The sequence below is a fragment of the Podarcis vaucheri genome, assembly GCF_965113315.1.
Source record: "Podarcis vaucheri genome assembly, chromosome: 7".
NCBI lineage: Eukaryota > Metazoa > Chordata > Lepidosauria > Squamata > Lacertidae > Podarcis > Podarcis vaucheri.
Window position 1 is genome coordinate 98281466 of NC_138765.1, and position 23783 is coordinate 98305248.

General features: G+C 47.1%; 2 protein-coding genes across 2 annotated transcripts; one reads left to right on the forward strand and one right to left on the reverse strand.

The window, feature by feature from the left end:
• Positions 1-2836: 2836 nt before the first annotated feature.
• LOC309538276 (tissue-type plasminogen activator-like) lies at positions 2837-10113 on the forward strand (the record flags this gene model as incomplete). The annotated part of the gene is made up of 6 exons (XM_082233622.1): positions 2837-3175; positions 5688-5779; positions 7016-7187; positions 9225-9386; positions 9771-9944; positions 10098-10113. The coding sequence occupies exons 1-6, from the start codon at positions 2931-2933 to the stop codon at positions 10111-10113; spliced, it is 861 nt and encodes a 286-aa protein (XP_082089748.1). The 5' UTR covers positions 2837-2930.
• Positions 10114-12112: 1999 nt separating this feature from the next.
• On the reverse strand, positions 12113-13017 carry LOC309537541 (nuclear receptor subfamily 6 group A member 1-like). Its single transcript, XM_082232429.1, has 2 exons — positions 12910-13017; positions 12113-12511 (listed from the first exon to the last, which is right to left on the reverse strand). The coding sequence occupies exons 1-2, from the start codon at positions 12945-12947 to the stop codon at positions 12253-12255; spliced, it is 297 nt and encodes a 98-aa protein (XP_082088555.1). The 5' UTR covers positions 12948-13017; the 3' UTR covers positions 12113-12252.
• Between the last annotated feature and the right edge of the window lie 10766 nt (positions 13018-23783).

A 23783-nucleotide genomic window follows, 5' to 3' on the forward strand; every position in this document is an offset into this window, starting at 1 on the left:
GTTTGGACAGACACCCAAGGAAGGGGGGGGGCCCTTCGGAGAATGGCTGGTCTGGACCACCTGAGTTGGGGAGGAGAATCCCTCAGAGGCTCCTTTCCTCCTCGCTGGTGTTACAACTCAGTGTGAGAAGGCGATGGGGAGCCTGGAAAGAGGGAGAGATTGACCGTTGAGAGGGGACTTGAGAGAACGTGACTGAAATCACGGGGGGGGGCCCACATATTTCAAGTTAAATGTTCCAAATATGACGCCTGCATGTGTCCTTTCCACTTGACAGCCCTCGCCTGCCCCCCCCCACCTGGGCCAAGACCTCTCTTCCTCAGTTCCACAGGAGAAGTGGCTCTCCCTCCAGATCCCTGCAGGCCTCAGGGGGCCACTGGAGCCCAGTGGGGGGGGGGACTCTGGGGAACTGGCCAAGTGAGGGCCGCCCAGAAAGGGCTCCTGGGACCCCCAGGGGCCAGAGGGGGGGTCTCCAGCCTGGCCTCTCCCCTCTTTCTGCAGGTGGAGCCCTTCTCCTAGCGCTGACTGGGAGAGGAATTTGGAGGTCTTCGATATATCCTAGAATCACAGAGTTGGAAGAGGCCACCAGGGCCATCGAGTCCAACCCCCTGCCAAGCAGGAAACACCATCAGAGCACTCCTGGCATGTGGTTGTCAAGCCTCTGCTTAAAGACCTCCAAAGGAGGAGACTCCACCACACTCCTGGGCAGCAAATTCCACTCTCGAACAGCTCTTACTGTCAGGAAGTTCTTCCTCATGTTTAGGTGTGATACGGACCGAGGGGGGGTGCCTATTCCCCCCTTCTTCTCGACTGTCCGAGGCGATGACCTCAAGGGTGCCATCGCACACCCACCCTAAAACCCCCTTCACCGTTGCACAAGCACCACACTTTTCCCAGACCTTTTCCCGAGCGAAATAAGCTCTAATATATATATATTCCCTATCCTTTCCTATGCCTATCTGCGCTCCATACTTAGAATGAGTAGACCGAGTGTTTCCCTTCTCCGCTTATTCCTATGGCCGCGCTTTGGCCAATCACAGCCATGCATTCGTCCTGCAGGAGCTAGCTCAGGGAGCTCTTGCACGCCTCATTTAACCTCCTGACGAGCTGCTGACGGCCCCCCACGGCGAGAACAATAGAACCGAAACTCCCGACCTCGTAAAACTGTCAAACCCTTGTTACAATGTATCCATTTCTACAAGAATGGATACATTCTGCTTCCGCTTTTGATCTAGGCTACGGAACAGGTTGAAAGTTATCAGAACCTTTCAAAATTCATATAAAATCAACCACAGCTCCAATTTTCTCGCTCTTGGTGTCATTTGACTCAGTTTCCCCAGGACTCCATGATGCTGCCCGACTCCATAATCCCCGAGACGGCAAGTCACGTACACAGGAACTCTCTAATCCCGTCAGATCGTTCTGCCCAGCCCTTCCTCCAGGCAATACCAGGTGGCAGACGGTGCATATCAGTAACCCATTGTCCCACCGCCACCGGTACTCATGAAATGTATATTTGTATATGACCCTCGCTCTGCATATTCCACCCCTCCCTTCTCTCAAATGTAGATTAGTGTAACCCCACCTTTCTCTGAGATATTCATGACGTGTGTAATGTATTCCTGATGTAATCCATAAGACCCAACCTTCCCATAATGTATTCATGACGTTTCGCGCACTGTGTTGTGGGACTTGGAGGGAACTTTTAAAAGTTTGTGTCGCCCCATTCTCGGGGTTCAATGCCATTTTGAACCTGTTGCGCAATAAACTCGGATCTTTGTACTTTGCTCCTGTGTCCGGCTGAGTTTCTTTTTCCTCCGCAAGGACCCGCGGACCTAGTCCGACGAGCCGGGTGGCTGTGCAACTACGCACCCGGAATTTTTCCGTAACAGGTGGAATCTTCTTTCTTGTAGTTTGGATCCATTGCTCCGTGTCCGCTTCTCCGGAGCAGCAGAAAACAACCTTTCTCCCTCCTCTATGTGACATCCTTTTATATATTTGAACATGGCTATCATCTCACCCCTGAACCTCCTCTTCTCCAGGCTAAACATACCTGCAGCAGTTTTCTCTCCAAAATAAAAGCGAGCAAGTTTAAGCAGCCTTGTTCCAAGATGTGACTGGGGTGGGATGGCCAGAGTGCCAGCTCCTACTCCCAGAGAGGAGGGTTCAATTCCCCACTCAGCCAGGAAGCACCTTAGTCGGCGTTTGCAGCCTCCCTCGCAGGGTTGTTGTGAGGAAGAAATGGGGAGGAGGAGAACCATGTACACCACCGTGTGTGTGTGTGTGTGTTACATTTATATACCACCTTTACTCCCAAGCAGCTCCTTGGAAGAAAAGGGTGGTATAGAAATGTAATAAGAAGAATAAATTGTATGTAGCTTGGCTGCCAGGCCTGCTGGCTTTGCTAGCTGTGCCTGTGAGGGAGAGGCAGCGTGGAAGCAGCATCTGGCATAAAGTGTCATGAGCTTCCTGCTTCTTCCAGTCCAAGATGGCTGGAATAGTGGGGAAGGAGGAGGACTGCATCACAGAGCAGGGAGGACATAGGTGGAGATGGCCTTGTGGTTCTTCCATCCTCCACCTCATCTAGCAGGGGGCAAAAATGGGCACAGGAGTGAATGTGAATTTTGCTTTGGTTCATGAGGCTGGTTTCTACACACAAACTGTGGCATTCCGCTCTATCCTCCAGCCAGACAAGCAAGAACCATTATCAGAGTTCAAGACCACATTCCAGCAAGTCAGAAACATTTGAGGAGAGGTTGCAAAGTAGGGCTAGTGAGAGGGGTGGAGATTCTGGGGGCAGGGGGGCCTGGAGAGAGTCCCAGGGGCGAAACAGAATAGACCTGGGGGGTCACATGTGGCCCATAGGCCTCTGCTCTCTAGCCCCCAGTGACCACGGCTGCAATCTCCCATCTTGATCCCGAGCAGCCCCATGGATGCAAGATGTGTGCAGAGTACCTTTGGAGAACAGGCGGGAGACTGAATGCTCTGCTCCTCCTTTTTCAGATACCAAAGCCAAGTGTTACCAGGGCGCTGGAGAGGGCTACATGGGGACATGGAACACAACTGTGAGTGGAGCCAAGTGCTTGAACTGGAAGCTCGATTCCTTGAGGAATAAGCGGTACAATGCGTACCGGGCAGATGCCGCTAGGTTGGGCCTTGGAAACCACAACTATTGCAGGTGAGAAAGTGAGTTTAGGAGGGGCCTCTTCCTCTTCTTGCCCCCCAATACCATGGGACATTATTGCAATCAAACCAATAATTCATGTTTTACCAGATTGGCACATGAAGGGGCTCATAGAGCTTTCTTGTCAAATTTGCTAGAGAGAACTCTGTGAGATCACTTCCTTTGTCTGCTTTGGCAGGAAGCTGTAGCCCTACATCCTTCCAGCCTGGGCAGCCTCCTCTTTCTTCGTCATGCTTCCAAGCTGACCACATGTCCATGTCTGAGGTCTGCAGCTCAGACACAATTTTGAACTTACCTTTTGTACTTTGGTAACTTAGATAGTACAATCGTACTTTGGTTTTGGAACAGCTTAGTTCCTGAACATTTTGGCTCCTGAATGCTGCAAACCCAGAAGTGAGTGTTTCAGTTTGCAAACTATTTTTGGAAGTTGAACGTCCAACAGGGCTTCTGCGGCTTCCGATTGGCTGCAGGAGCTTCCTGCAGCCAATCAGAAGCCACGCCTTAGTTTCTGAACGTTTTGGAAGTCAAATGGACTTCCAGAATGGATTCCTTTCGACTTCCAAGGTACGACTGTAGTTATAAACATGCTTTTATTTGGTGCTGCAATTGCTACTTCAACCTAGATTGTGTAAGTAAATACTACTTTTACTTCTTTACAAAACAGTGTTGTGATTGTTGTTTTTAAGGGGTAGACAATGGGTAATACCAGGAAAATCCAGTCTGCCTTTAGAGCATCCTGGATTATTGTTTGTAAAAGCTTAAATCAAACTTTTCTTAGCTTCAAAGTTTAAGCTGCAAAGGATGGTACTCTGTTAATCTCACAAATGTGAGCAAGGAAGAATAATAACTAAACCATGTATCCTCTCCTAGTGCCGAAATCCATTCCCACAAATACATCCTTGTAGGCAAAATCTACTCTGAGCGGGAGAAATATTGACATTGTCAAATAAGGATGCTGCAGAGCTGGAAAAGGTTCAGAAAAGGGCGACCAAAATGGTTGAGAGCATCTCCACTGTGAGGAAAGGTTACAACATTTTAGTTTAGTGTAAGTGAGACTTTGGGAAGACACACAAGGTGGAGGTGTATAATATCATTTCATCATAATTTCATGAAACTGTGTGCGCTTTGTGGAGAAAGGGAATAAATAGGAAGACATCTAGGCCATATAGTGAAGCTGAAGATTGGAAGATTCAGGGCTGACAACAGGAAGGACGTCTTTGGAGAAGAGAAGAGTTTTGGATTTGATATCCCGCCTTATCACTCCCCTTCAGGAGTCTCAAAGCGGCTCACATTCTCCTTTCCCTTCCTCCCCCACAACAAACACTCTGTGGGGTGAGTGGGGCTGAGAGACTTCAAAGAAGTGTGACTGGCCCAAGGTCACCCAGCAGCTGCATGTGGAGGAGCGGAGACGCGAACCCGGTTCCCCAGATTACGAGACTACCGCTCTTAACCACTACACCACACAAGTCTTCCCTCAGGGCTTAGAATTAAACTATGGAGCTCCTTCCCCCAAGGCGTAGTGTCAACCACCAACTTGGGTTGAGAAGACCAATTTCCACGAGCCTAAGAGGAGCCTGTGGGAGCCGGTGGAGGCAAAGCAGAGTCAAAATGGCCAGCAGCCATCAAGAGCCCCTCTCCGCTGCTGCCTCCTCCTCCTCCTCCTCCTCCTCCTCCATGAATTGGTCCAGTTCTCTTTTAAAGACATTCCGGTTGGTGGTTACCACTGCCCCTGTGGGCGTGAGTTCCAGAGCTGAATTCTGCACTTCAGGAAGAATTATTTTTTAAAAAAATCTATCCTGAATCTTCCAACATTCAGCTTCATTGGGTGTGATATGAGAGAGGGAAGAAAACGTCTCCAACCACTTTCTTCATGCCTTGCATAATTTCATAAAATTTCATTGTGTCACCTCACACTTGCCTTTTCTCTAAATTAAAAAGTCCCCAATGCAACAGCCTTTCTTCATAGGAGAGTCACTCCATCCCTTAATTAATTTAGCAGCCCTTTTCTTGACCTTTTCCTGGGGGATAAGGCTGTCAGTGGCTACTGGCCTTGACGGAGGTGATGCTTCCCTGGGGGGGGGGGAGGCAGTCGGCTTCTGAATAGCAAGTGGGGGGCGGGACAGGGCAAGTGCTGTTGCACCCAGGAAAGGCTGCTTCCAAGCCTTTCACTGACTTCTAGTTGGCTGCTGTGAGAACCGAGTGTCTGTCTAGATGTTTCTTCGTATGATCTAGCAAGACTCTTCCTACATTCTTAAAATTATCAGTGTATTATTTTGAGTATAAATGTTGGCCTCCCCCCCCATTTTTTCCCTTATTTTTGAGGTTGCAGCTGAGTTTGCAGCTGTCCCCAGTGGTGCAGTGGGCCAGTGCATCTGGCTATCAACCAGAAGGTTGGTGGTTGGACTAGATGACCCCTGGAGTCCCTTCCAGCTCTACAATTCCACACTGCTATGATAAATGTCTTAATGGTACAAAATGCCCAGTGTTTGCCTTTCCTTTCCTCTAGAAACCCTGATTCCGACATCATGCCCTGGTGCTTTGTCTACAAAGGAAACAAGTACAGCTTTGAGTTCTGCAGCCTCCCTCCCTGCGCCAACAGTAGGTTCAAGGCTCCTCTGCAGTGGGGCAGAGCCAGATGGGGCGGTGAAAATGTTGTGCTATGAGCATTGGAGCCGAAGGGAAGAAGGCTTTTAGCAGTTTCTCTCCACATCACGGCCCTGATCCAAATTAACTTGTGTGAATTCCACACCCACACACTTGTATTTTGGTCTGCTCCTTTTCAATAGAAATATGCACCAGACTCCGAGAATCTTGCGTGGAATCTGGAGCTCTAGTTCCACCACAATCATTCCCTATTTGTGCAGCATGTTTAGTTTTGCAGAAACAAAGAATTGGCTTCATCTATGGTTATTGCCATGCTTGCGGGAAAATGGAGTAGAAAACTTGTGTTAGTTGGCCTCAGTGACCAAACTCGCTCATTACGGTAGAAAAAGGAGACAATGAGAAGATGCAATATATACTAAAAGAGACTTGATTATGAATTAAATAAAAATGGGAGGGTGCTGGCTTCAAATAATCATTTTGCAATGTTCTGATGGCATTCAACTTAAACATTTTCTTAATGTTGCATTTTGGATATTGATACCTTCATGCTTGCAGGAAAAATGTATTATCTTGTTTATTACAAATTATTTAATAGGGCTCGTATTCATAAGGTATGTGTAAGCTTTGTTCTAAGACATGTACAGTAACTTTCAGCTTTTTATTAGGCCAGTCACACTTCTCTGTAGTCTCTCAGCCTCACTCACCTCACAGAGTGTTTGTTGTGGGGGAGGAAGGGAAAGGAGAATGTTAGCCGCTTTGAGACTCCTTCGGGTAGTGATAAAGCGGGATATTAAATCCAAACTCTCCTCCTCCTCCTCCTCCTCCTCCTCCTCCTCCTCCTTCTTTTTCTTCTTGTCTGTGTTGGTTTTCTAGTTAAATAAAAATCATTTAAAACTTTTCTAGTTAAATAAAATATGTAAAATTTAATTTAAGAACCAGCCCCATCCCTTGTAACATCTATGGCGCTGTACAGATGAAAAGTGGATCCCTGCCCCAAGGTTCATACATTTAAGGCACACACCCCCCAACTTGGAAACTGTGGGTCATCAGGGGTGCTGGGAATTGTAGCTCTGTGAGAGGTAAACTATAGCTCCTATGATTCTTGGGGGGGGGGGATGTGCTTTTAATGTAGGCTTCACAATTGAAAATCTGCAGTGAGAAAAAAACCTCAAACTATATGCCCCATGAATGTGGTTCGGGCCTGATGCAAACCTGCCTTTTTTGTCACAGAAAGTCACACTTGCATTTCTGGAAGAGGCAACAACTATCGAGGTCCCCACAACCGCACGGAATGGGGTGCTGCTTGCTTGAGGTGGGATTCCCAGTTCCTTACTGGGCTGGTCTTCAATTCCCATCGGGAGGATGCAGAGCAGCTCGGTCTCACCAGCCACAACTTCTGCAGGTAAGCCGACCCTCACCTTTTCTCCTTGCAGTTTTTTGTCCAAAAAGAAAAACTAAATGCAAAACATGGCTTATTGATAAGATATGTGTTTGGCTTTTCCAAAAAGGCTCTGGACCACTCTGCCTTATCTAGTGTAAGAACAATAACCTGCTGATTGGCTCTGCCCTGTGTGCTGCTTTTATTGAATTCATAGAAATAATTCTGCAATTAGATGAGGCTGTGTTTTTTGGGTCATCCAATCCATTTGTGCCATTTCATTCATGTTTGCTACAAATGCCTATGTGGTTGTTGATAAAATATTGGTGAAAACCCGAATTTGGATGTGGTCATGTGTAGGATTGCATTCAGGGTCTTGGCGTGTGTTCCACTGGTGTATGCATATATGATCTTGCACACTGGTAAAAAACCACACACCACACACAATGGATCTCGATGCAGTTATCTAGAAACTCAGGAAGTGGACTTGTACATTCCCTGCACCCACCACAATATGGCACTGACTGGCATTGGCACTGACTGGAGATGGAACGTGGGTCCCTTGGCATCCCACCATTGGCCAGGCTGGTGGGAAACATCTGGAGGGCATGTTTAGCAGCCACTTTCCAACTTTCACTGAGAGTCCCCTTCTCTCTGGGATCCTTTTAACTGAACATTTCAGGGATTGAACCTGGGACCTGTGGTCCATCCCTGAATGTACCTTGACTTGTCCCAAGGCAACCCTGACGCATTGTGGCAATGCATTGGTAGTGTGTTACCAGGGCACATCTGTGCACCGGGAACACATTGCAGGGAAGGGAAGAAGTGCAAAAGAACGGAAAGCTGTTGCAAAACATGCCTGCCTAGTGCTCTGTCCAACTTGAAAACAGTAAAAACAAGGGAGAGTTTCAATAGCATTGCTTTCCAGTGCAGAAACTATTCAGATCTTTTAGAATAAAATTGGGATGAGGACAATTTCTCTAAGCGCCCCCTTCCCAAGGACTCTGAGTGAGGCTTTGAATCACAGCTGAGGCCAGAGGCCACTTCACACAGTGTCTGTGAAAGCCGACCAGGAGGAGGAGATGATGCTGGATTTAATGGCTTTTGACTATCCCCAAGTGTTTCCAGGCCTGCCTGTGACTTTATAGTATAGGATGGATTGATGGATGGACACAGGAAGTCACGGCTGATGCAGAGCTTTCTGTGGCGTGGACCAGTTTCAAATTCATGTTGTGTTAAGCTGGGTGGGGAACCTTTGGCCCTCCGGTTGTTGCTGAACTCCAACTCCCATGCACCCACAAAAAGGGCCAAGGATGTTGGGAACTATCATTCAGCACCGTCTGGAGGGCCGCTTGAGTCATGGCTTTCCCCCAAATAATTCTGGGAAATATGGTTTGTTAAGGGTGCTCAGAGTTGTTAGGAGACTCATATTTGCCTCCCAGAGCTACAATTCCCAGAGTGGTTTAACTTATTGACAGTAAGAGCTGTTTGACAGTGGAATTTGCTGCCAAGGAGTGTGGTGGAGTCTCCTACTTTGGAGGTCTTTAAGCAGAGGCTTGACAACCATATGTCAGGAGTGCTCTGATGGTGTTTCCTGCTTGGCAGGGGGTTGGACTCGATGGCCCTTGTGGTCTCTTCCAACTCTATGATTCTATGATATTCATCCCTCTTCACAGGGAACTCTGGGAATTCTAGCTCTCGGATCAGGAACAGGAGTCTCCTACTAACCTTCAGGCTACTTAACAAACTGCAGCTCCCAGAATTCTTTGCAGGAAGCCCTCTAAAGTGGCATCATAGTGTTTTAAATGTATGGTGAGAATGTGGCGCCTTGACCAATCTGCATTGAATGGGGCTGATGGCCAAAACGTCAGGAGTGTTGGGAAAAAGCTGTTCTAAGTACATGCAAAAAACAAAGGTTATCAAGCAGCCCTCCGTAAACTCCAGAACATCATCCTCAGGGGACATACAAACCTGGGTAGCCCACACTGCTGCTCTTTGCAGGGGCAGAGAGGGGGGAGCATTTGATCTCTGAAGTAATCCTGTTCCACTTTTGTGTTGCAGGAATCCTGATAATAGCACCCAGCCTTGGTGCCACGTGCTCAGGGGTGGCAAGAGGAAATGGGAATACTGCAATGTGCCAGCTTGCTGTAAGTGCCTGCCTTATCCGTGGGGCAAAATGCCAGCAAACTGCATTTCAGTTGCTGGCTCCAATGGTGATCTGATGTACCTTTACTGTTGTTTTCATTGCTTTGTATTTTATAATAATGTTTCTAAATGTTGTGAGCCACCTTGGCTCTAGCTCTGGGAGGAAAGGTGGGATAAATACTACTGCTGTCTATTGTCTTCTGAGCACCAACCAAAGACCTTCCTCTTCCAACTTTTAAGCAGAGATCTTTCTGTGTCTGCATCTGTAGTGGAATTGTTTTGAAGATGCTTTTATCATTGAACTGTTTGCCACCCGGGTTCCTTTGAGAGGACGGATGGGATAGCAATGTGCTAAATAAATGAAGAGGCCCTGGGAGAGCATTTTGCCCCAAGCGGAGAGTTAACGTTGTATCTGAGTCTGGGGCACATTTTCCTTGTTTTCCTGGCCACGTGTGGAACGAGAAAGTACCGCCAGTCTCAGTTTCGGATCAAAGGAGGCCTCTACTCGTACATCCAGTCCCACCCGTGGCAGGCGGCCATCTTTGTCAGGGTACAAGGAGTGGAGGCCTACCTCTGTGGTGGGGTCCTGATCCATTCCTGTTGGGTCCTCTCAGCTGCCCACTGCTTTGTGGAAAGGTAAGAGTCCGGCGCCTGATTTGCCATCTCTTCTGCACTTGCTGCCCCCTCAGGAAGTCTCTTGAAGTCAGAGGCAATTTGTGGTTCTGGAGATGAAGAGCCAAGTGGGAGTTAGCAACATTTGTGCATTTAGCAATTGTTCCGTTCGTGCAGGTTTTTCTTGGAGTAATAGCAGGTGGGATTCTGCTGTGGGGAGGGTTTGCTGCTGCAGTCCGGATCTCCCCCGCTCCTCTTCCTGCTATTTGTATTGGGAGGCAAGTCCCAATTCTCCATCTACCTCAATACACCCCCCCCCCCGGACAGGAAACATCCCTTCAAGGTCTGGGGCAGGGTTTTTTCTTATTCCCCCCAAGACACAAAATGTTTGCTTTGTTGTTCTATGAAAGTAATCCATCCAGCAACTTTGCAAGGCAGCCAGTTTTCTCCCCCTGTAAGGGATGTTGTGAAGAAAGACAGTCAGTCCTTAACTAACGCACCAAGAAATGTAGCCTTTCTAGCCCTTTAAACCATGGATAGGAATCGTTGCACCCAAGCAGGGACGAAAAGAGTCAAACGACACCAAGGGGTTAAATCCAGAGAAAGAGCTTTTATTCTGCCATGGGGGGGGGGGCAGAGGAGCAAGTGTGATAGAGTCACAAAACAAGCAGGATTTCACAGCCATTTGCACAGAGTATATATTCCTCTTCCAGTTCCCTCCCCTTTCTCCTCCTTCTGAAAAGTTCTGCCCCATGTCTCCTGAGCATGAACAGAAAGTTCCTGTCTTGGGACTCTTTTTGGACTCTTCCCAGAAAGGGGGTGAGAAACCAAAGGGGGTTTCAGAGTGTTCAGATATGTTTCATTCTCTTGTCCTGGCATAGTTCCCGGAAAGAAAGTTGCAATTTGGTTTTTAACAAGGCCACTGGCCTTAGAAACAAACAGGCTCTGAGAAACAATGGACTCTGTTCTCTACCTTCGTTAGAGTCTTTTTGTTACAGCAAGAGGAATATGCTTAGCTAACGCTTTTAGCCTTATTTGAAAAGTGCTTGAGGCGAGGCTTTGAGGCCTGGCTGGGGAGGGGGAATTCATAAACAGTTTGGGGGTTTTAGGGTAACCTTAACTGACTGTCTTTCTTCAGTTGCACATGGTTGAGCTGAAGCTTGAGCGAGGCCCAGAGCAGGGTCTTGTCGCCTGGGCAGCCCAGGACCTCCGTCCACACTGCCCAGGCTTGTGCCCCAGGGAAGTCACTCCAGTGCTGCTATAGCAGCAGGTGGACTTCACCCCCAGAGGTGAACTCCATTGTCTCAAGACTGAAGGACGCTAACTTCCAATGTTCCAGCTCTCGTGTGCCATTTTTCAGCAGTTCATTTTTTGAACCTGCTGCTCCATAAGCCTGGGATATTTCTCCACCTTTGAGCCAAACAGCTACTTATTGAAAGTGCATTTTCTCTCTCTGTCTGTCCTGCTGTTTTTTCATGATCTTCCTTTCTCCCCTCTGCATTCCCTTTCTCTTACATACCATAGTTTATTAGATTGCAAGCCTGGGAGTCAGAATGTGCCCCTCTTTGATTTCTGCGTGGTGCCCAGCAGGATGCTGAGGACAGCACAAACAGCAAATGTTGGCGAAAGGTCAACTGCAGGAATCAAATAGTCCTCATATATAGAAATGACAGAAATAGAAGATAAAAGAAAAACAAGCAAAATGGTTCAGGGCAGTTAAAGGTGAAGAAAAGAAACAGAAATCATGCAGGATTATAATACTTCAGAATTTTGGGCAGCTATCCCTGAAGCCTTTGGAGCGCAGCTGGAGTTGCTTTCGCTGAAGCCAAGGAGAGTCCAGATAAGCTGTTTAAGTTTCAAAGAAACTCAAAAAACAGGGCTGAAAAGCTCCTGACTGCTGATGTTAAAGACTGGTACAGGGAGTTTCCAATCACAGGTTTTTATACTGTAAGGCAAAAGAATTTTTAAAGGGACAGACCATCTAGTTCAAACAAAGGGGGGATTGCTAAGATTTGTAAAGAATAACCAGAATAATATTAAATAGAGTTGTAAGAAATTATTACAAGAAGGAACAAAAGTCGATATAAGAATTGAGACCTGACGGAATTAAGGAACCAAATATAAAAATAAAATACGTTTATTTCTCAAAATATCTGCATTTATCTCAGGAGTTTGAGGTTTATAAATGATCAACCATCTGAAATCCACTGCCTTACGTTTAGCTTCTAAGAAGTGAGATGTAAGAGGTGCTTCCGTAACGTAACGTTCTGTAAAGGTAATGTTTCTGTGCCATTTCTCAGTTCCGCGACTGTCTCCCCCCCCCCCATCAGCCTCACCTGTGGAGCTCCTCTTCGGACGGGGAGTACTTGGCGGTGACGTCAGCCAGGTCTCCGAAAATCTGGTTGCCGTAGACGGTCAGCGAGGAGAGGAGGGCCAGCTCCTGCCAGGTGGAGCCCAGGAGACAGGTGTAGTCCTTGATGGACAGCTCGCCAAAGAAGGGCAACTTCTTGACCCAGGCGATCTGGCGGAAAAGGAGCTCATCGGCCAGGCGGCAGAGCAGCGCAAAGAGCTCCGACTGGGTCACTTTGTACCTGCGGGAGGGAGAGCGGTTAGGGGCCCAAAGCGAGTGTCGGTTATGGGCCCACCGGCCGACGTTGCATTCGCACCGTTTAATACCACCCCTCCGTGGGTTTCTTTTTCACGGGTCTGCTTTGCATTTTTTAAAGGACGCGGGTGGTGCTGTGGGTTAAATCACTGAGCCTAGGGTGGTCGGTTCGAATCCCCGTCAAGGGGCAAGCGCCCGTCACTCAGTCCCTGCTCCTGCCAACCTAGCAGATTGAAAGCACATCAAAAGTGCAAGTGGATCAATAGGTCCCGCTCCGGAGGGAAGGTAAACAGCATTTCCGTGCGCCCCCCCCGTGTGACAAGGCTCCCCACTGTGCTGCTCTGAGGGGGCCAACAGCGGGCAGAAAGGGGGTGCGCCACTCACCCGTCTTCGATGAGCATGGGGGTGCCGAGGGGCCCCATGTCCTCGGCCGAGACCAGCTGGCTGATGAGGAGAGCGGGAGCCTGGGGGTCAAGGCTCCGGGGGGGGGCAGCAGGGCCGAGTGCGCCGGGCAGCTCTGAAGGTGCGGGAGGTATTGGTAGGGGGTGGGCCCCGGGCCCCCCAGGTATGGATCCCTGAGTGCAGCAAATCCGTTCAGCTCAACAGATCTGCTGGAATAGGAAAGGCGGGGGTTAAGAGGCAGGGGTAGGGGGGCGCAGGAAATGGAAGAGGGGGGGTCCAGAGCTTCAACCATTCCATGCCATGATTAATTGTTTGATTGAATCAATATATCAACCGATACCAACGATGGCCAGACTTGGGGATGTTTTGGGACTACAATTCCCATCATCCCTGTCCTGGGAGCAGGCGATGATGGGAGTCAAACGTGGCCTTCCTGCTGTTTGGGGATTACATTGCCCATCTTCCCTGACCACTGCTCCTGGGAGCTAGGGATGATGGGAGTCAAACGTGGCCTTCCGGCTGTTTGGGGACTACATTTCCCATTATCCCTAACCACTGGTCCTACAAGCTATGGATGATGGGAGTCAAATGTGGCCTTCCGGCTGTTTGGGGACTACAATTCCAATCATCCCTGACCACTGCTCCTGGGAGCTAGGAATTATGCAAGTCAAACATGGCCCTCTAGCTGTTTGGGGATTACAATTCCCATCTTCCCTGACCACTGGTCCTACGAGCTAGGGATGATGGGAGTCAAACGTGGCCCTCTAGCTGTTTGGGGACTACAATTCCCATCTTCCCTGACCACTGCTCCTCGGAGCTAGAGATGATGGGAGTCAAACGTGGCCCTCTAGCTGTTTTGGGACTACAATTCCCATCTTCCCTGACCACTGCTCCTGGGAGCTAGGGATAATGGGAGTCAAACGTGGGATTCCGGCTGTTTGGGGACTACAATTCCCATCTTCCCTGACCACTGCTCCTGGGAGTGAGGGATTATGGGAGTCAAACGTGGGATTCCGGCTGTTTGGGGACTACAATTCCCATCTTCCCTGACCACTGCTCCTGTGAGCTAGGGATGATGGGAGTCAAACGTGGCCCTCTAGCTGTTTGAGGACTACAATTCCCATCTTCCCTGACCACTGCTCCTGGGAGCTAGGGATGATGGGGGTCAAACGTGGCCCTCTAGATGTTTGGGGACTACAATTCCCATCTTCCCTGACCACTGCTCCTGGGAGCTAGGGATGATGGGAGTCAAACGTGGCCTTCCTGTTGTTTGGGAACTACAATTCCCATCTTCCCTGACCAGTGGGCCTGGGAGCTAAGGATGATGGGAGTCAAACGTGGCCCTATAGCTGTTTGGGGACTACAATTCCCACCTTCCCTGACCACTGGTCCTGGGAGCTAGGGATGATGGGAGTCAAACGTGGCCCTCTAGCTGTTTGGGGACTACAATTCCCATCTTCCCTGACCACTGCTCCTGTGAGCTAGGGATGATGGGAGTCAAACGTGGCCCTCTAGCTCTTTGGGGACTACAATTCCCATCTTCCCTGAACACTGCTCCTGGGAGCTTAAGGGTCATGGGAGTCAAACGTGGCCTTCCGGCTGTTTCGGGACTACAATTCCCATCTTCCCTGACCACTGGTCCTGGGAGCTAGGGATGATGGGAGTCAAACGTGGCCCTCTAGCTGTTTGGGGACTACAATTCCCACCTTCCCTGACCACTGGTCCTGGGAGCTAGGGATGATGGGAGTCAAACGTGGCCCTCTAGCTGTTTGGGGACTACAATTCCCATCTTCCCTGACCGCTGGTCCTGGGAGCTAGGGATGATGGGAGTCAAACGTGGCCCTCTAGCTTTTTGGGGACTACAATTCCCACCTTCCCTGACCACTGGTCCTGGAAGCTAGGGATGATGGGACTCAAACGTGGCCCTCCAGCAGTTTGGAGACTACAATTCCCATCTTCCCTGACTACCGCTCCTGGAAGCTAGGGATGATGGGACTCAAACGTGGCCCTCCAGCAGTTTGGAGACTACAATTCCCATCTTCCCTGACTACCGCTCCTGGGAGCTAGAGATGATGGGAGTCAAACGTGGCCCTCCAGCAGTTTGGAGACTACAATTCCCATCTTCCCTGACTACCGCTCCTGGGAGCTAGGGATGATGGGAGTCAAACGTAGCCCTCAAGCTGTTTGGGGACTACAATTCCCATCTTCCTTAACCACTGCTCCTGGGAGCTTGGAATGAATGATGGGAGTCAAACGTGGCCCTCTAGCTGTTCGGGGACAACAATTCCCATCTTCCCTGACCACTGGTCCTACAAGCTAGGGATGATGGGAGTCAAATGTGGCCCTCTAGCTCTTTGGGGACTACAATTCCCATCTCCCCTGAACACTGCTCCTGGGAGCTTAAGGGTCATGGGAGTCAAACGTGGCCTTCCGGCTGTTTCGGGACTACAATTCCCATCTTCCCTGACCACTGGTCCTGGGAGCTAGGGATGATGGGAGTCAAACGTGGCCCTCTAGCTGTTTGGGGACTACAATTCCCATCTTCCCTGACCACTGGTCCTGGGAGCTAGGGATCATGGGAGTCAAACGTGGCACTCTCGCTGTTTGGGGACTACAATTCCCATCTTCCCTGACCACTGCTCCTGGGAGCTTATGAGTGATGGGAGTCAAATGTGGCCCTCTAGCTGTTCGGGGACTACAATTCCCATCATCCCTGACCACTGCTCCTGGGAGCTAGGGATGATGGGAGTCAAACATGGCCCTCCAGAAGTTTGGGGACTACAACTCCCATCTTCACTGGTCCTGGGAGCTACGGATGAGGGGAGTCAAACATGGCCTTCCTGCTGTTTCGGTATTACAATTCCCATCTGCCCTGACCACTGCTCCTGGGAGCTAGGGATGATGGGAGTCAAACGTGGACTTCCGGCTGTTTGGGGCCTACAATTCCCATCTTCCCTGACCGCTGGTCCTGGAAGTTAGGGATGATGGGAGTCAAACGTGGCCCTCTAGCTGTTTGGGTACTAAAATTCCCATCATTCCTGACCACTGCTCCTGGGAGCTGGGGATGATGGGTGTCAAACATGGCCCTCTAGATGTTTGGGGACTACAATTCCCATCTTCCCTGACCACTGCTCCTGGGAGCTTATGAGTGATGGGAGTCAAATGTGGCCCTCTAGCTGTTCGGGGACTACAATTCCCATCATCCCTGACCACTGCTCCTGGGAGCTAGGAATGATTCGAGTCAAACGTGGCCCTCCAGCAGTTTGGGGACTACAATTACCATCATCCCTGACCACTGGTCCTATGAGCTAGGGATGATGGGAGTCAAACGTGGTCCTCCAGCGGTTTGGGGACTACAATTACCATCATCCCTGACCACTGGTCCTATGAGCTAGGGATGATGGGAGTCAAACATGGCCCTCCAGCAATTTGGGGACTACAATTACCATCATCACTGACCACTGGTCCTATGAGCTAGGGATGATGGGAGTCAAACATGGCCCTCCAGCAGTTTGAGGACTACAACTCCCATCTTCCCTGACCACTGGTCCTATGAGCTAGGGATGATGGGAGTCAAACATGGCCCTCCAGCAGTTTGTGGATGATACGGAACGGGGGGGGGGGCAATGTCTTCTTCACTACAATATATTTGCTCAATTTCTCTAGGACTCCATCACCCCTCCCCTGTCCTCCATAATCTCTCAAGTAATACTGTCAAAATCCTGTTACAATGTATCCACTCTGTTTCTGCTTTTGCTCTATAGTACAGAGTGGCTTAGAAATCACTGAAATCTTCAAAAATTGATATAAAATCAACCGTAACTCCGATTTCTTCACTTTTGGTGTCATTCAACTCACCTCCCCCTGGACTCCATAATGCTACCCCTACCTCCATAATCCCCGAAGCGGCAGGTCACGTACACAGGAATTTCTTAATCCTGTCAGATAGTCTTGCAAAATCCTTCCTTCGGGCAATATTAGGTGGCAGACGATGCATATCTCTGACCCATTGTCTTGCCACCACCGGTACTCAATAAATGTGTATCTATGTATATTTCCCGCTCCGCATATCCCCCCTCCCTCATCCGAAAATGCTAATTAATGTAATCCCACCTTTTCATAATGTATTCATGACGTGTAAAGTATATTCATGATGTAACTTGTGAAACCCAACCTTCCCATAATGTATTCGTGACGTTTCATGCACTGTATTCTGGGACATGGAGGGAAAACTCAAAAGTTCATGTCACCCCTTTCTCACTGTTCAATCTCGCCTTGAACCTGTTGCGCAATAAACTTGGATCTTCTGCAGTTTGCTCCTGCGTCCGGCTGAGCTCATTTTCTTCCGCAGGGACCCACGGACTTAGTCCGATGAGCTGGGTGGCAGGGTAACCCCGCACCCAGATTTTTTTCCGTAACAGTTGGCTGCCCAACGTGGGGCTTGTGGTTCTCCCAAGCTGCTGACTGGGGGCCCCGAAATCTTCAGCCGGCTCCAGGCCATTTTGCCTGGGAAGATCCTTTTGGACCCCCAGCCATCTTCTGGGCGGTAATCGAAAGCCCTAGGAGTTCAGCCGGGGAGCAAAAGAGGGATCCAGCCGGCTTATTCATCGATCCCGGGATCATCATAGAAGACGCGTGAGTATAAGGAAAAAGGAAAATCCAGTGCACTGGTGGGAAGGGGGTGGAAGTCTCCTGGCAACTGAATTCTCTGCCCTCCTCTCTATCGCTCCTTCTTGCCTTTCTCTTGGTCTGGTTAGTGAGAGAGACCGTGGACCGCTGCTCAACCCGAAAGGGGGGTTCTGAGCTCTATCCCTTTTCCTTAAAATCTCCAGCCAGCCGCACCAATTGGGAGCCCGAAAGTAAGACGGAGAGACCCGACTTGAAAGATAGCCGACTCTCTGCAACGGGCATCCCAGTTGAAAGCAAGGGGTTGGAGCTCTCTTTCCGATCTTCCCGAGCGTCCTTTCTAGGGGGCAGGAAGTGGTCTTGCTTTCTATCCCAATCCCAGCCGCACCGGTCGAGCTACATACCACGTGTACTGTAAGCTCGCTTCCGAAAGCAAGGGGGATTTTCGACCCGAAATTCTATCCAGGGACCACCCGATCTGGCACTGCATGGCGCGGGCGTCCAGTAGGGCCCCTTTTCCTGAGATGTGACGATAGGTAGGAGGTTGCCAGGAGGGATAGCCCATGAGGAATTGGGCAGGACCGGCAGAGTGGAAAGAGACCCCAGGTTATAGGAAATAAGGAAATAAGGAAATAGGAAATGGAACGCAAGGAACCGGATAGCTAGAGCTCTCTAAAACCCACTAAGGAAGTTGCCAGGCAACTAGAAGCCCCTTCTCCTCTTTACTATACGTCCCTGTACTAAGCGTACCAAACCCCTAGACATACCAATCCTAATCAACCCCTCTTTTTTCCCCTTCTCTATCCCAGACACACACACCCCCCCCCAAAAAAAGGAAAAAGCAAAAAAGCAACAACAGCAACGCATGCATCTATAAAGGGGTACCCAGTCAACCAAGCGTTGTGAGCCCTACCAGTCTGATTACCTGGTGGTGTGTTTGAAGAGGCAAGGAGGCTCATAAAACCATGTGGGACCTTCCTACTAATTTCACTTAATGAAGCCAAAGGTAGTTGCAATAACCAACTAAAGGATGAGAATATATATGTTTACATGTTGTCTGTTATGTGTGTTGTCTGTTAATACATATATGAGAAGATGTATGTTTACATGTTGTCTGTTATGTGTGTTGTCTGTTCCTTCTGTCTCTGGCAGACTGCCTTTCTTAAGTGTGCATAGTTTAAACTGCAAGCTTGCTTCAAAATTTAAATCTAAGGAAGTCATGCTGGATCTTAGCAGTCCTAAATAAGGAAGTCATGCTGGATCTTAGCAGTCCTAAATAAGAGAAAATGAGAATGAAGTGTGCAAATGTTTACCCCACCTCTTGCTTTGCCCCAACTTTTGAGATTGCGAGTCTACAGTCTTATTTTGGAAGGTGCTGATAACCTAATGTTTCTGCTGCAAAAGCCTAGTTGAGCCAACTGCTCTCAAGCTAAAATGCAGTGTATGTATTTCATTAAGCATATGCCTATGAAAGTATGGTGTTCCTTCTAAGAAAATATCTGAGTCCAGTTTTAACTTTGATTTGGTTGGACAGAAGAGTTATTGTAAGGCTCCTGATATCAGTTTCTATAAGACTTCCTGGCCTCTTTTCTTAGAAAATGCCCCCCCCCCTGTTTCATTCTGTCTCTTTCAGGGTTTTTTTTTCCCCTCCTTCTCCTTCTTATTCTGTGCCAGGTAAATTTACTCCTGAGTAAGCTTCCTTTAAAGGAAACTGCAAGGGGGGGCATAGATTAGGCTTACTATTGCTCTGCAAGTTCAACAAAATTGTCAAATCTATGGCTGTTGTAATTATTTGTGAGTGGTTATATCAATTGAATTAACTTTGCTTTATAAAAGATCCTCTCCCTATCTTAGGAAAAATGTTAACTTCAATCTTCCTTTAAAGATAATTTCTATAGGTATGTGTGTGTTTCTGGTAGTACAAATCTTGCTATGAACCCTGTATTTTAGGGTTGGACTAGATGACCCCAGGTCCCTTTCAACTTTCCCAATTTGTGGCTGATGAGTTGAAATTCAGCCCAGGTTGGCTCTTTGTTTTTTAAAAGGTGTGATGAGAGGTGAAAGCCATGATGTTTGAAGCAGAACTGGTGATATCAAGCATTTAAGTGATTACAGTGTTTATCATTTTGTCTATTATTTACAAAAATCAGACTTAAAAGTCTACTCAAAGTTTAAGCACATACAAATGGATAATCAAGTAGAATTAGCCTTGACCAATCCATTTATATGCAAATGGTAAGGCCGAAATGACTGAGAATGTTTTTTAAAAAAAAAAAATTCCTATGAATTCTAACTCTCTGGCCATTTTTACTCATAAATAAGAGAGCGGTTGATTGTTCCGCGAATGGCCAGAGGGATATTAGCCCTTTCCTGTACATAAAGGAAGCAGTCTCGTTTGCTTGGGCCGAAATCGCTAGCTTTGGTAAATACTTAAATTGCTGAGTTTCTCTTTTTTGTTTAAAATCAAACCCTGTTTTCAAAATCTACTCCATACCCTTCCCTTCCCTTATTCAAATGTTAATTTAGCCAAAGGATGCAACATTTTCAATAGTACAAAAGGTTTGCTGAGACATGAACTCTGCACATGCACAGAGGCTAGATCAGCTAAAGAAGAGAGAGAGAGAGGACGGGGGGGGGGGGACTGTAAGGAGGGAGAGGAGGTTTCTTCCAAATGTAAAAGAAAAGTCAGAACCATTGAGGGAAATCACCCTTAATCTGTCTTTGCCCCAGGGGCTACTTAAGACAAAAGGCTACAAAAAAAAAAACAACTAGCCCATCAAAAGTCAAGAGCTTTCCAGGTTCCAAATCTTAACATGCAAAATTCTTTTCACAGGTAAATATCAAAGCATTCCCCCCTGATTGGGAATTTTAGGAACAGCATTTCCTGACAGGCTTTTCACATGAAATAATTTTCCCTTTTAACAGGATATGTGAACCCTGATAACAAAGTGTTTGTCCCTTTTCCTCCCACAGCAACTTTCTTTCTGTTCTGTGAAACAAGTCTGAATCCCTGCTGTATTAGTGACCTCTATCTCTTTGTGCCTTTGACATTTTTTTTAAGTTACAAATAATCTGTTTTCATTTATTTAATCAGTTTCTCCATGATGTCTATGAAGTTAATCGAAGCACAACCAAACATTGTTTGTGGAATGGTACTTGTTTACCTTTGGCCTGAGCATTTCTTACTAATTCTGTCATTTTGGCTAGTGCAATGTACCTGCACAACTTTAAATTGCCATTCATTTTATTGGTATTAACTCATTTCCCAGTATTCCGCTATTAACATTACAGCTGATGTCACATCAAGAAACACTTTTATTTTCATTTGGGATGTTAGAATGCCAAAACAGATTACTTCAGGTTACTTATTAATTGTGTGTCTTAGCATTTATTTATTTTTGGTTCCTCATAGCTCATTTTTGTGTGTTTGTGTTTTACTTTGGGGGACATGTTCATCACATGTTGAAAGTCAGTCTCACGAAGTTCTTTTATTGAATAGCACATGGTGAATTTTAAGTTTTCCTCATTGTTTTTCCATTTTTTCCAGTCCAGTAGTAATATGTGTGGTTTTGATAATATCTTTGTACTATTTAATAATAGTTATTTTCTGAATCTGATGTCTTTGTGTCAAGTCCATTTTCATCTAACTGGTAATCTAATTTTTTGCTTTCTTTTTTATTTTTTAACCTTTGTATTTTTTACAGTTCTCTTTCTATACATGTGGAGTAATTTTTTATTTTATAATATGAAAAGAACAACAACAACAAAAATTAAGTGAAGGAAAGCAAACAAACTTAGCAGATAATCACAGTAATTATATGGAAATGTGATAATGAATAAAATGTTTAATCCACTAAGATTTTATTATTTGCAACTTCCAACAGAAACCGAAGGACATCCTTTTCGCCTTTTGCCCCCTCCCTTTTCTAACTGTCTTTAAGCCCCAAAACCCTGCCCCTTACAGGATATCACTTCTACAGATGTGCAAGGATGAAAAGCAGCAACAACCCCTCATGGCTAAGGGGAGGAGTTGAATTGCAAGGACATTTTCTCACTTTTGAACCTTAAGACTGTGCTCCAGGATTCAAAAGATACATGCATAAAAGATCACAATTGTGTCAAGATATGTAACTGATATTTAATTAATTTGTTTTGTATTATGTGTTATTATGTGAGAATGTTGAAATGTGTCTGACAGTGTGATTTCCACAAAGGGGGGCAATTTTTGTGTGTAATTGTTTTTATGTTAATGTCTTATTGCTTACACACCAATGGAGAATTCTCATGCATTTTATACTTTCTAATAGCTCACACTATTCTGGAGTCCAATGTTTAGATCAATTTATAACCACATTTAATTGTTCCACCTGGCACCCTGCCAACTTTCCATATCCATTTTAAAATGTGTTAAACCTCGTTTTTCCAAGGACAAGCTTCTGGATCCATAAAACACCAGGTACATGAAGGTGCATATGCTTTGGTTTAGCAGGAATGATCCCTTATAGAGTTAAATTGACTTATTTGGACAACTGCCCTTGTTAAGAATGGTTTTCATTTAACAGATTGGTTTGAAGAGTTGAGAACCATGGGGCAAGATAAATTCAAATTGGACTCAGTTTGAATTGGGCAAGTGTATCCAGGCTGCAATTAGCCTTTTGGTCCTTTAAGTGCAAGTGAGCAACTCTCCATGCGTGCAAAACCACAGCCTATAATAGAATCCCATAGGAAGGCCAAGGCCAAGGCATCTCCCTCACGAGATGCCCAACCTATGTGCCAGCTATGGTGAATGCCAGGCAACATGGTTAAATGAAAGCCCCGAGGGGATTCAACAGACAGGATGTGTTGCTGTAGCACTATGTCAGTGTGAGACCACAGAAGAGCTAGCTTGACACCTGAGAAACACACAAAAATGGCAAAGGACAAAACACCAACTGCATTTTTCAGTCAATTAGACCTTCCTGCTAGGTGTAAAGCATAAAACACTATTGAGAATGCCACAAGTACACTATTGAGAATGCCACAAGTAATTTAGCAACAAAATACAAGACGTGTTCTTTATATAATACCCTATATGCAGCTACCTGCACTGATATACTTGCAAATGACCGTAAGAGGCATGGCTTGCAAGTCCCTTTCAGGTTTGCATAAAGCCACACATCCCATTCACCGAGATTTAGGGTGCGGAGAAAAGATTTGCAAGTTCTTACAGAACTTTAATGCAAATCTATCTCCGAATGGGGGACTGATACGGAACGGGGGGGGGGGCAATGTCTTCTTCACTACAATATATTTGCTCAATTTCTCTAGGACTCCATCACCCCTCCCCTGTCCTCCATAATCTCTCAAGTAATACTGTCAAAATCCTGTTACAATGTATCCACTCTGTTTCTGCTTTTGCTCTATAGTACAGAGTGGCTTAGAAATCACTGAAATCTTCAAAAATTGATATAAAATCAACCGTAACTCCGATTTCTTCACTTTTGGTGTCATTCAACTCACCTCCCCCTGGACTCCATAATGCTACCCCTACCTCCATAATCCCCGAAGCGGCAGGTCACGTACACAGGAATTTCTTAATCCTGTCAGATAGTCTTGCAAAATCCTTCCTTCGGGCAATATTAGGTGGCAGACGATGCATATCTCTGACCCATTGTCTTGCCACCACCGGTACTCAATAAATGTGTATCTATGTATATTTCCCGCTCCGCATATCCCCCCTCCCTCATCCGAAAATGCTAATTAATGTAATCCCACCTTTTCATAATGTATTCATGACGTGTAAAGTATATTCATGATGTAACTTGTGAAACCCAACCTTCCCATAATGTATTCGTGACGTTTCATGCACTGTATTCTGGGACATGGAGGGAAAACTCAAAAGTTCATGTCACCCCTTTCTCACTGTTCAATCTCGCCTTGAACCTGTTGCGCAATAAACTTGGATCTTCTGCAGTTTGCTCCTGCGTCCGGCTGAGCTCATTTTCTTCCGCAGGGACCCACGGACTTAGTCCGATGAGCTGGGTGGCAGGGTAACCCCGCACCCAGATTTTTTTCCGTAACAGTGGACTACAATTACCATCGTCCCTGACCACTGGTCCTATGAGCTAAGGATGATGGGAGTCAAACATGGCCCTCCAGCTGTTTGGGGACTACAATTACCATCGTCCCTGACCACTGGTCCTATGAGCTAGGGATGATGGGAGTCAAACATGGCTCCAGCCTGGCCTCTC

Excerpts from the sequence above, each read along its gene's own strand:
- LOC309537541 (XM_082232429.1), bottom strand. The coding sequence starts at position 12,947 with ATGGGGCCCCTCGGCACCCCCATGCTCATCGAAGACGG. Across the intron at positions 12,512-12,909 it reads CCCATGCTCATCGAAGACGG|GTACAAAGTGACCCAGTCGG; the intron begins GTGAGTGGCGCA and ends TCCCTCCCGCAG.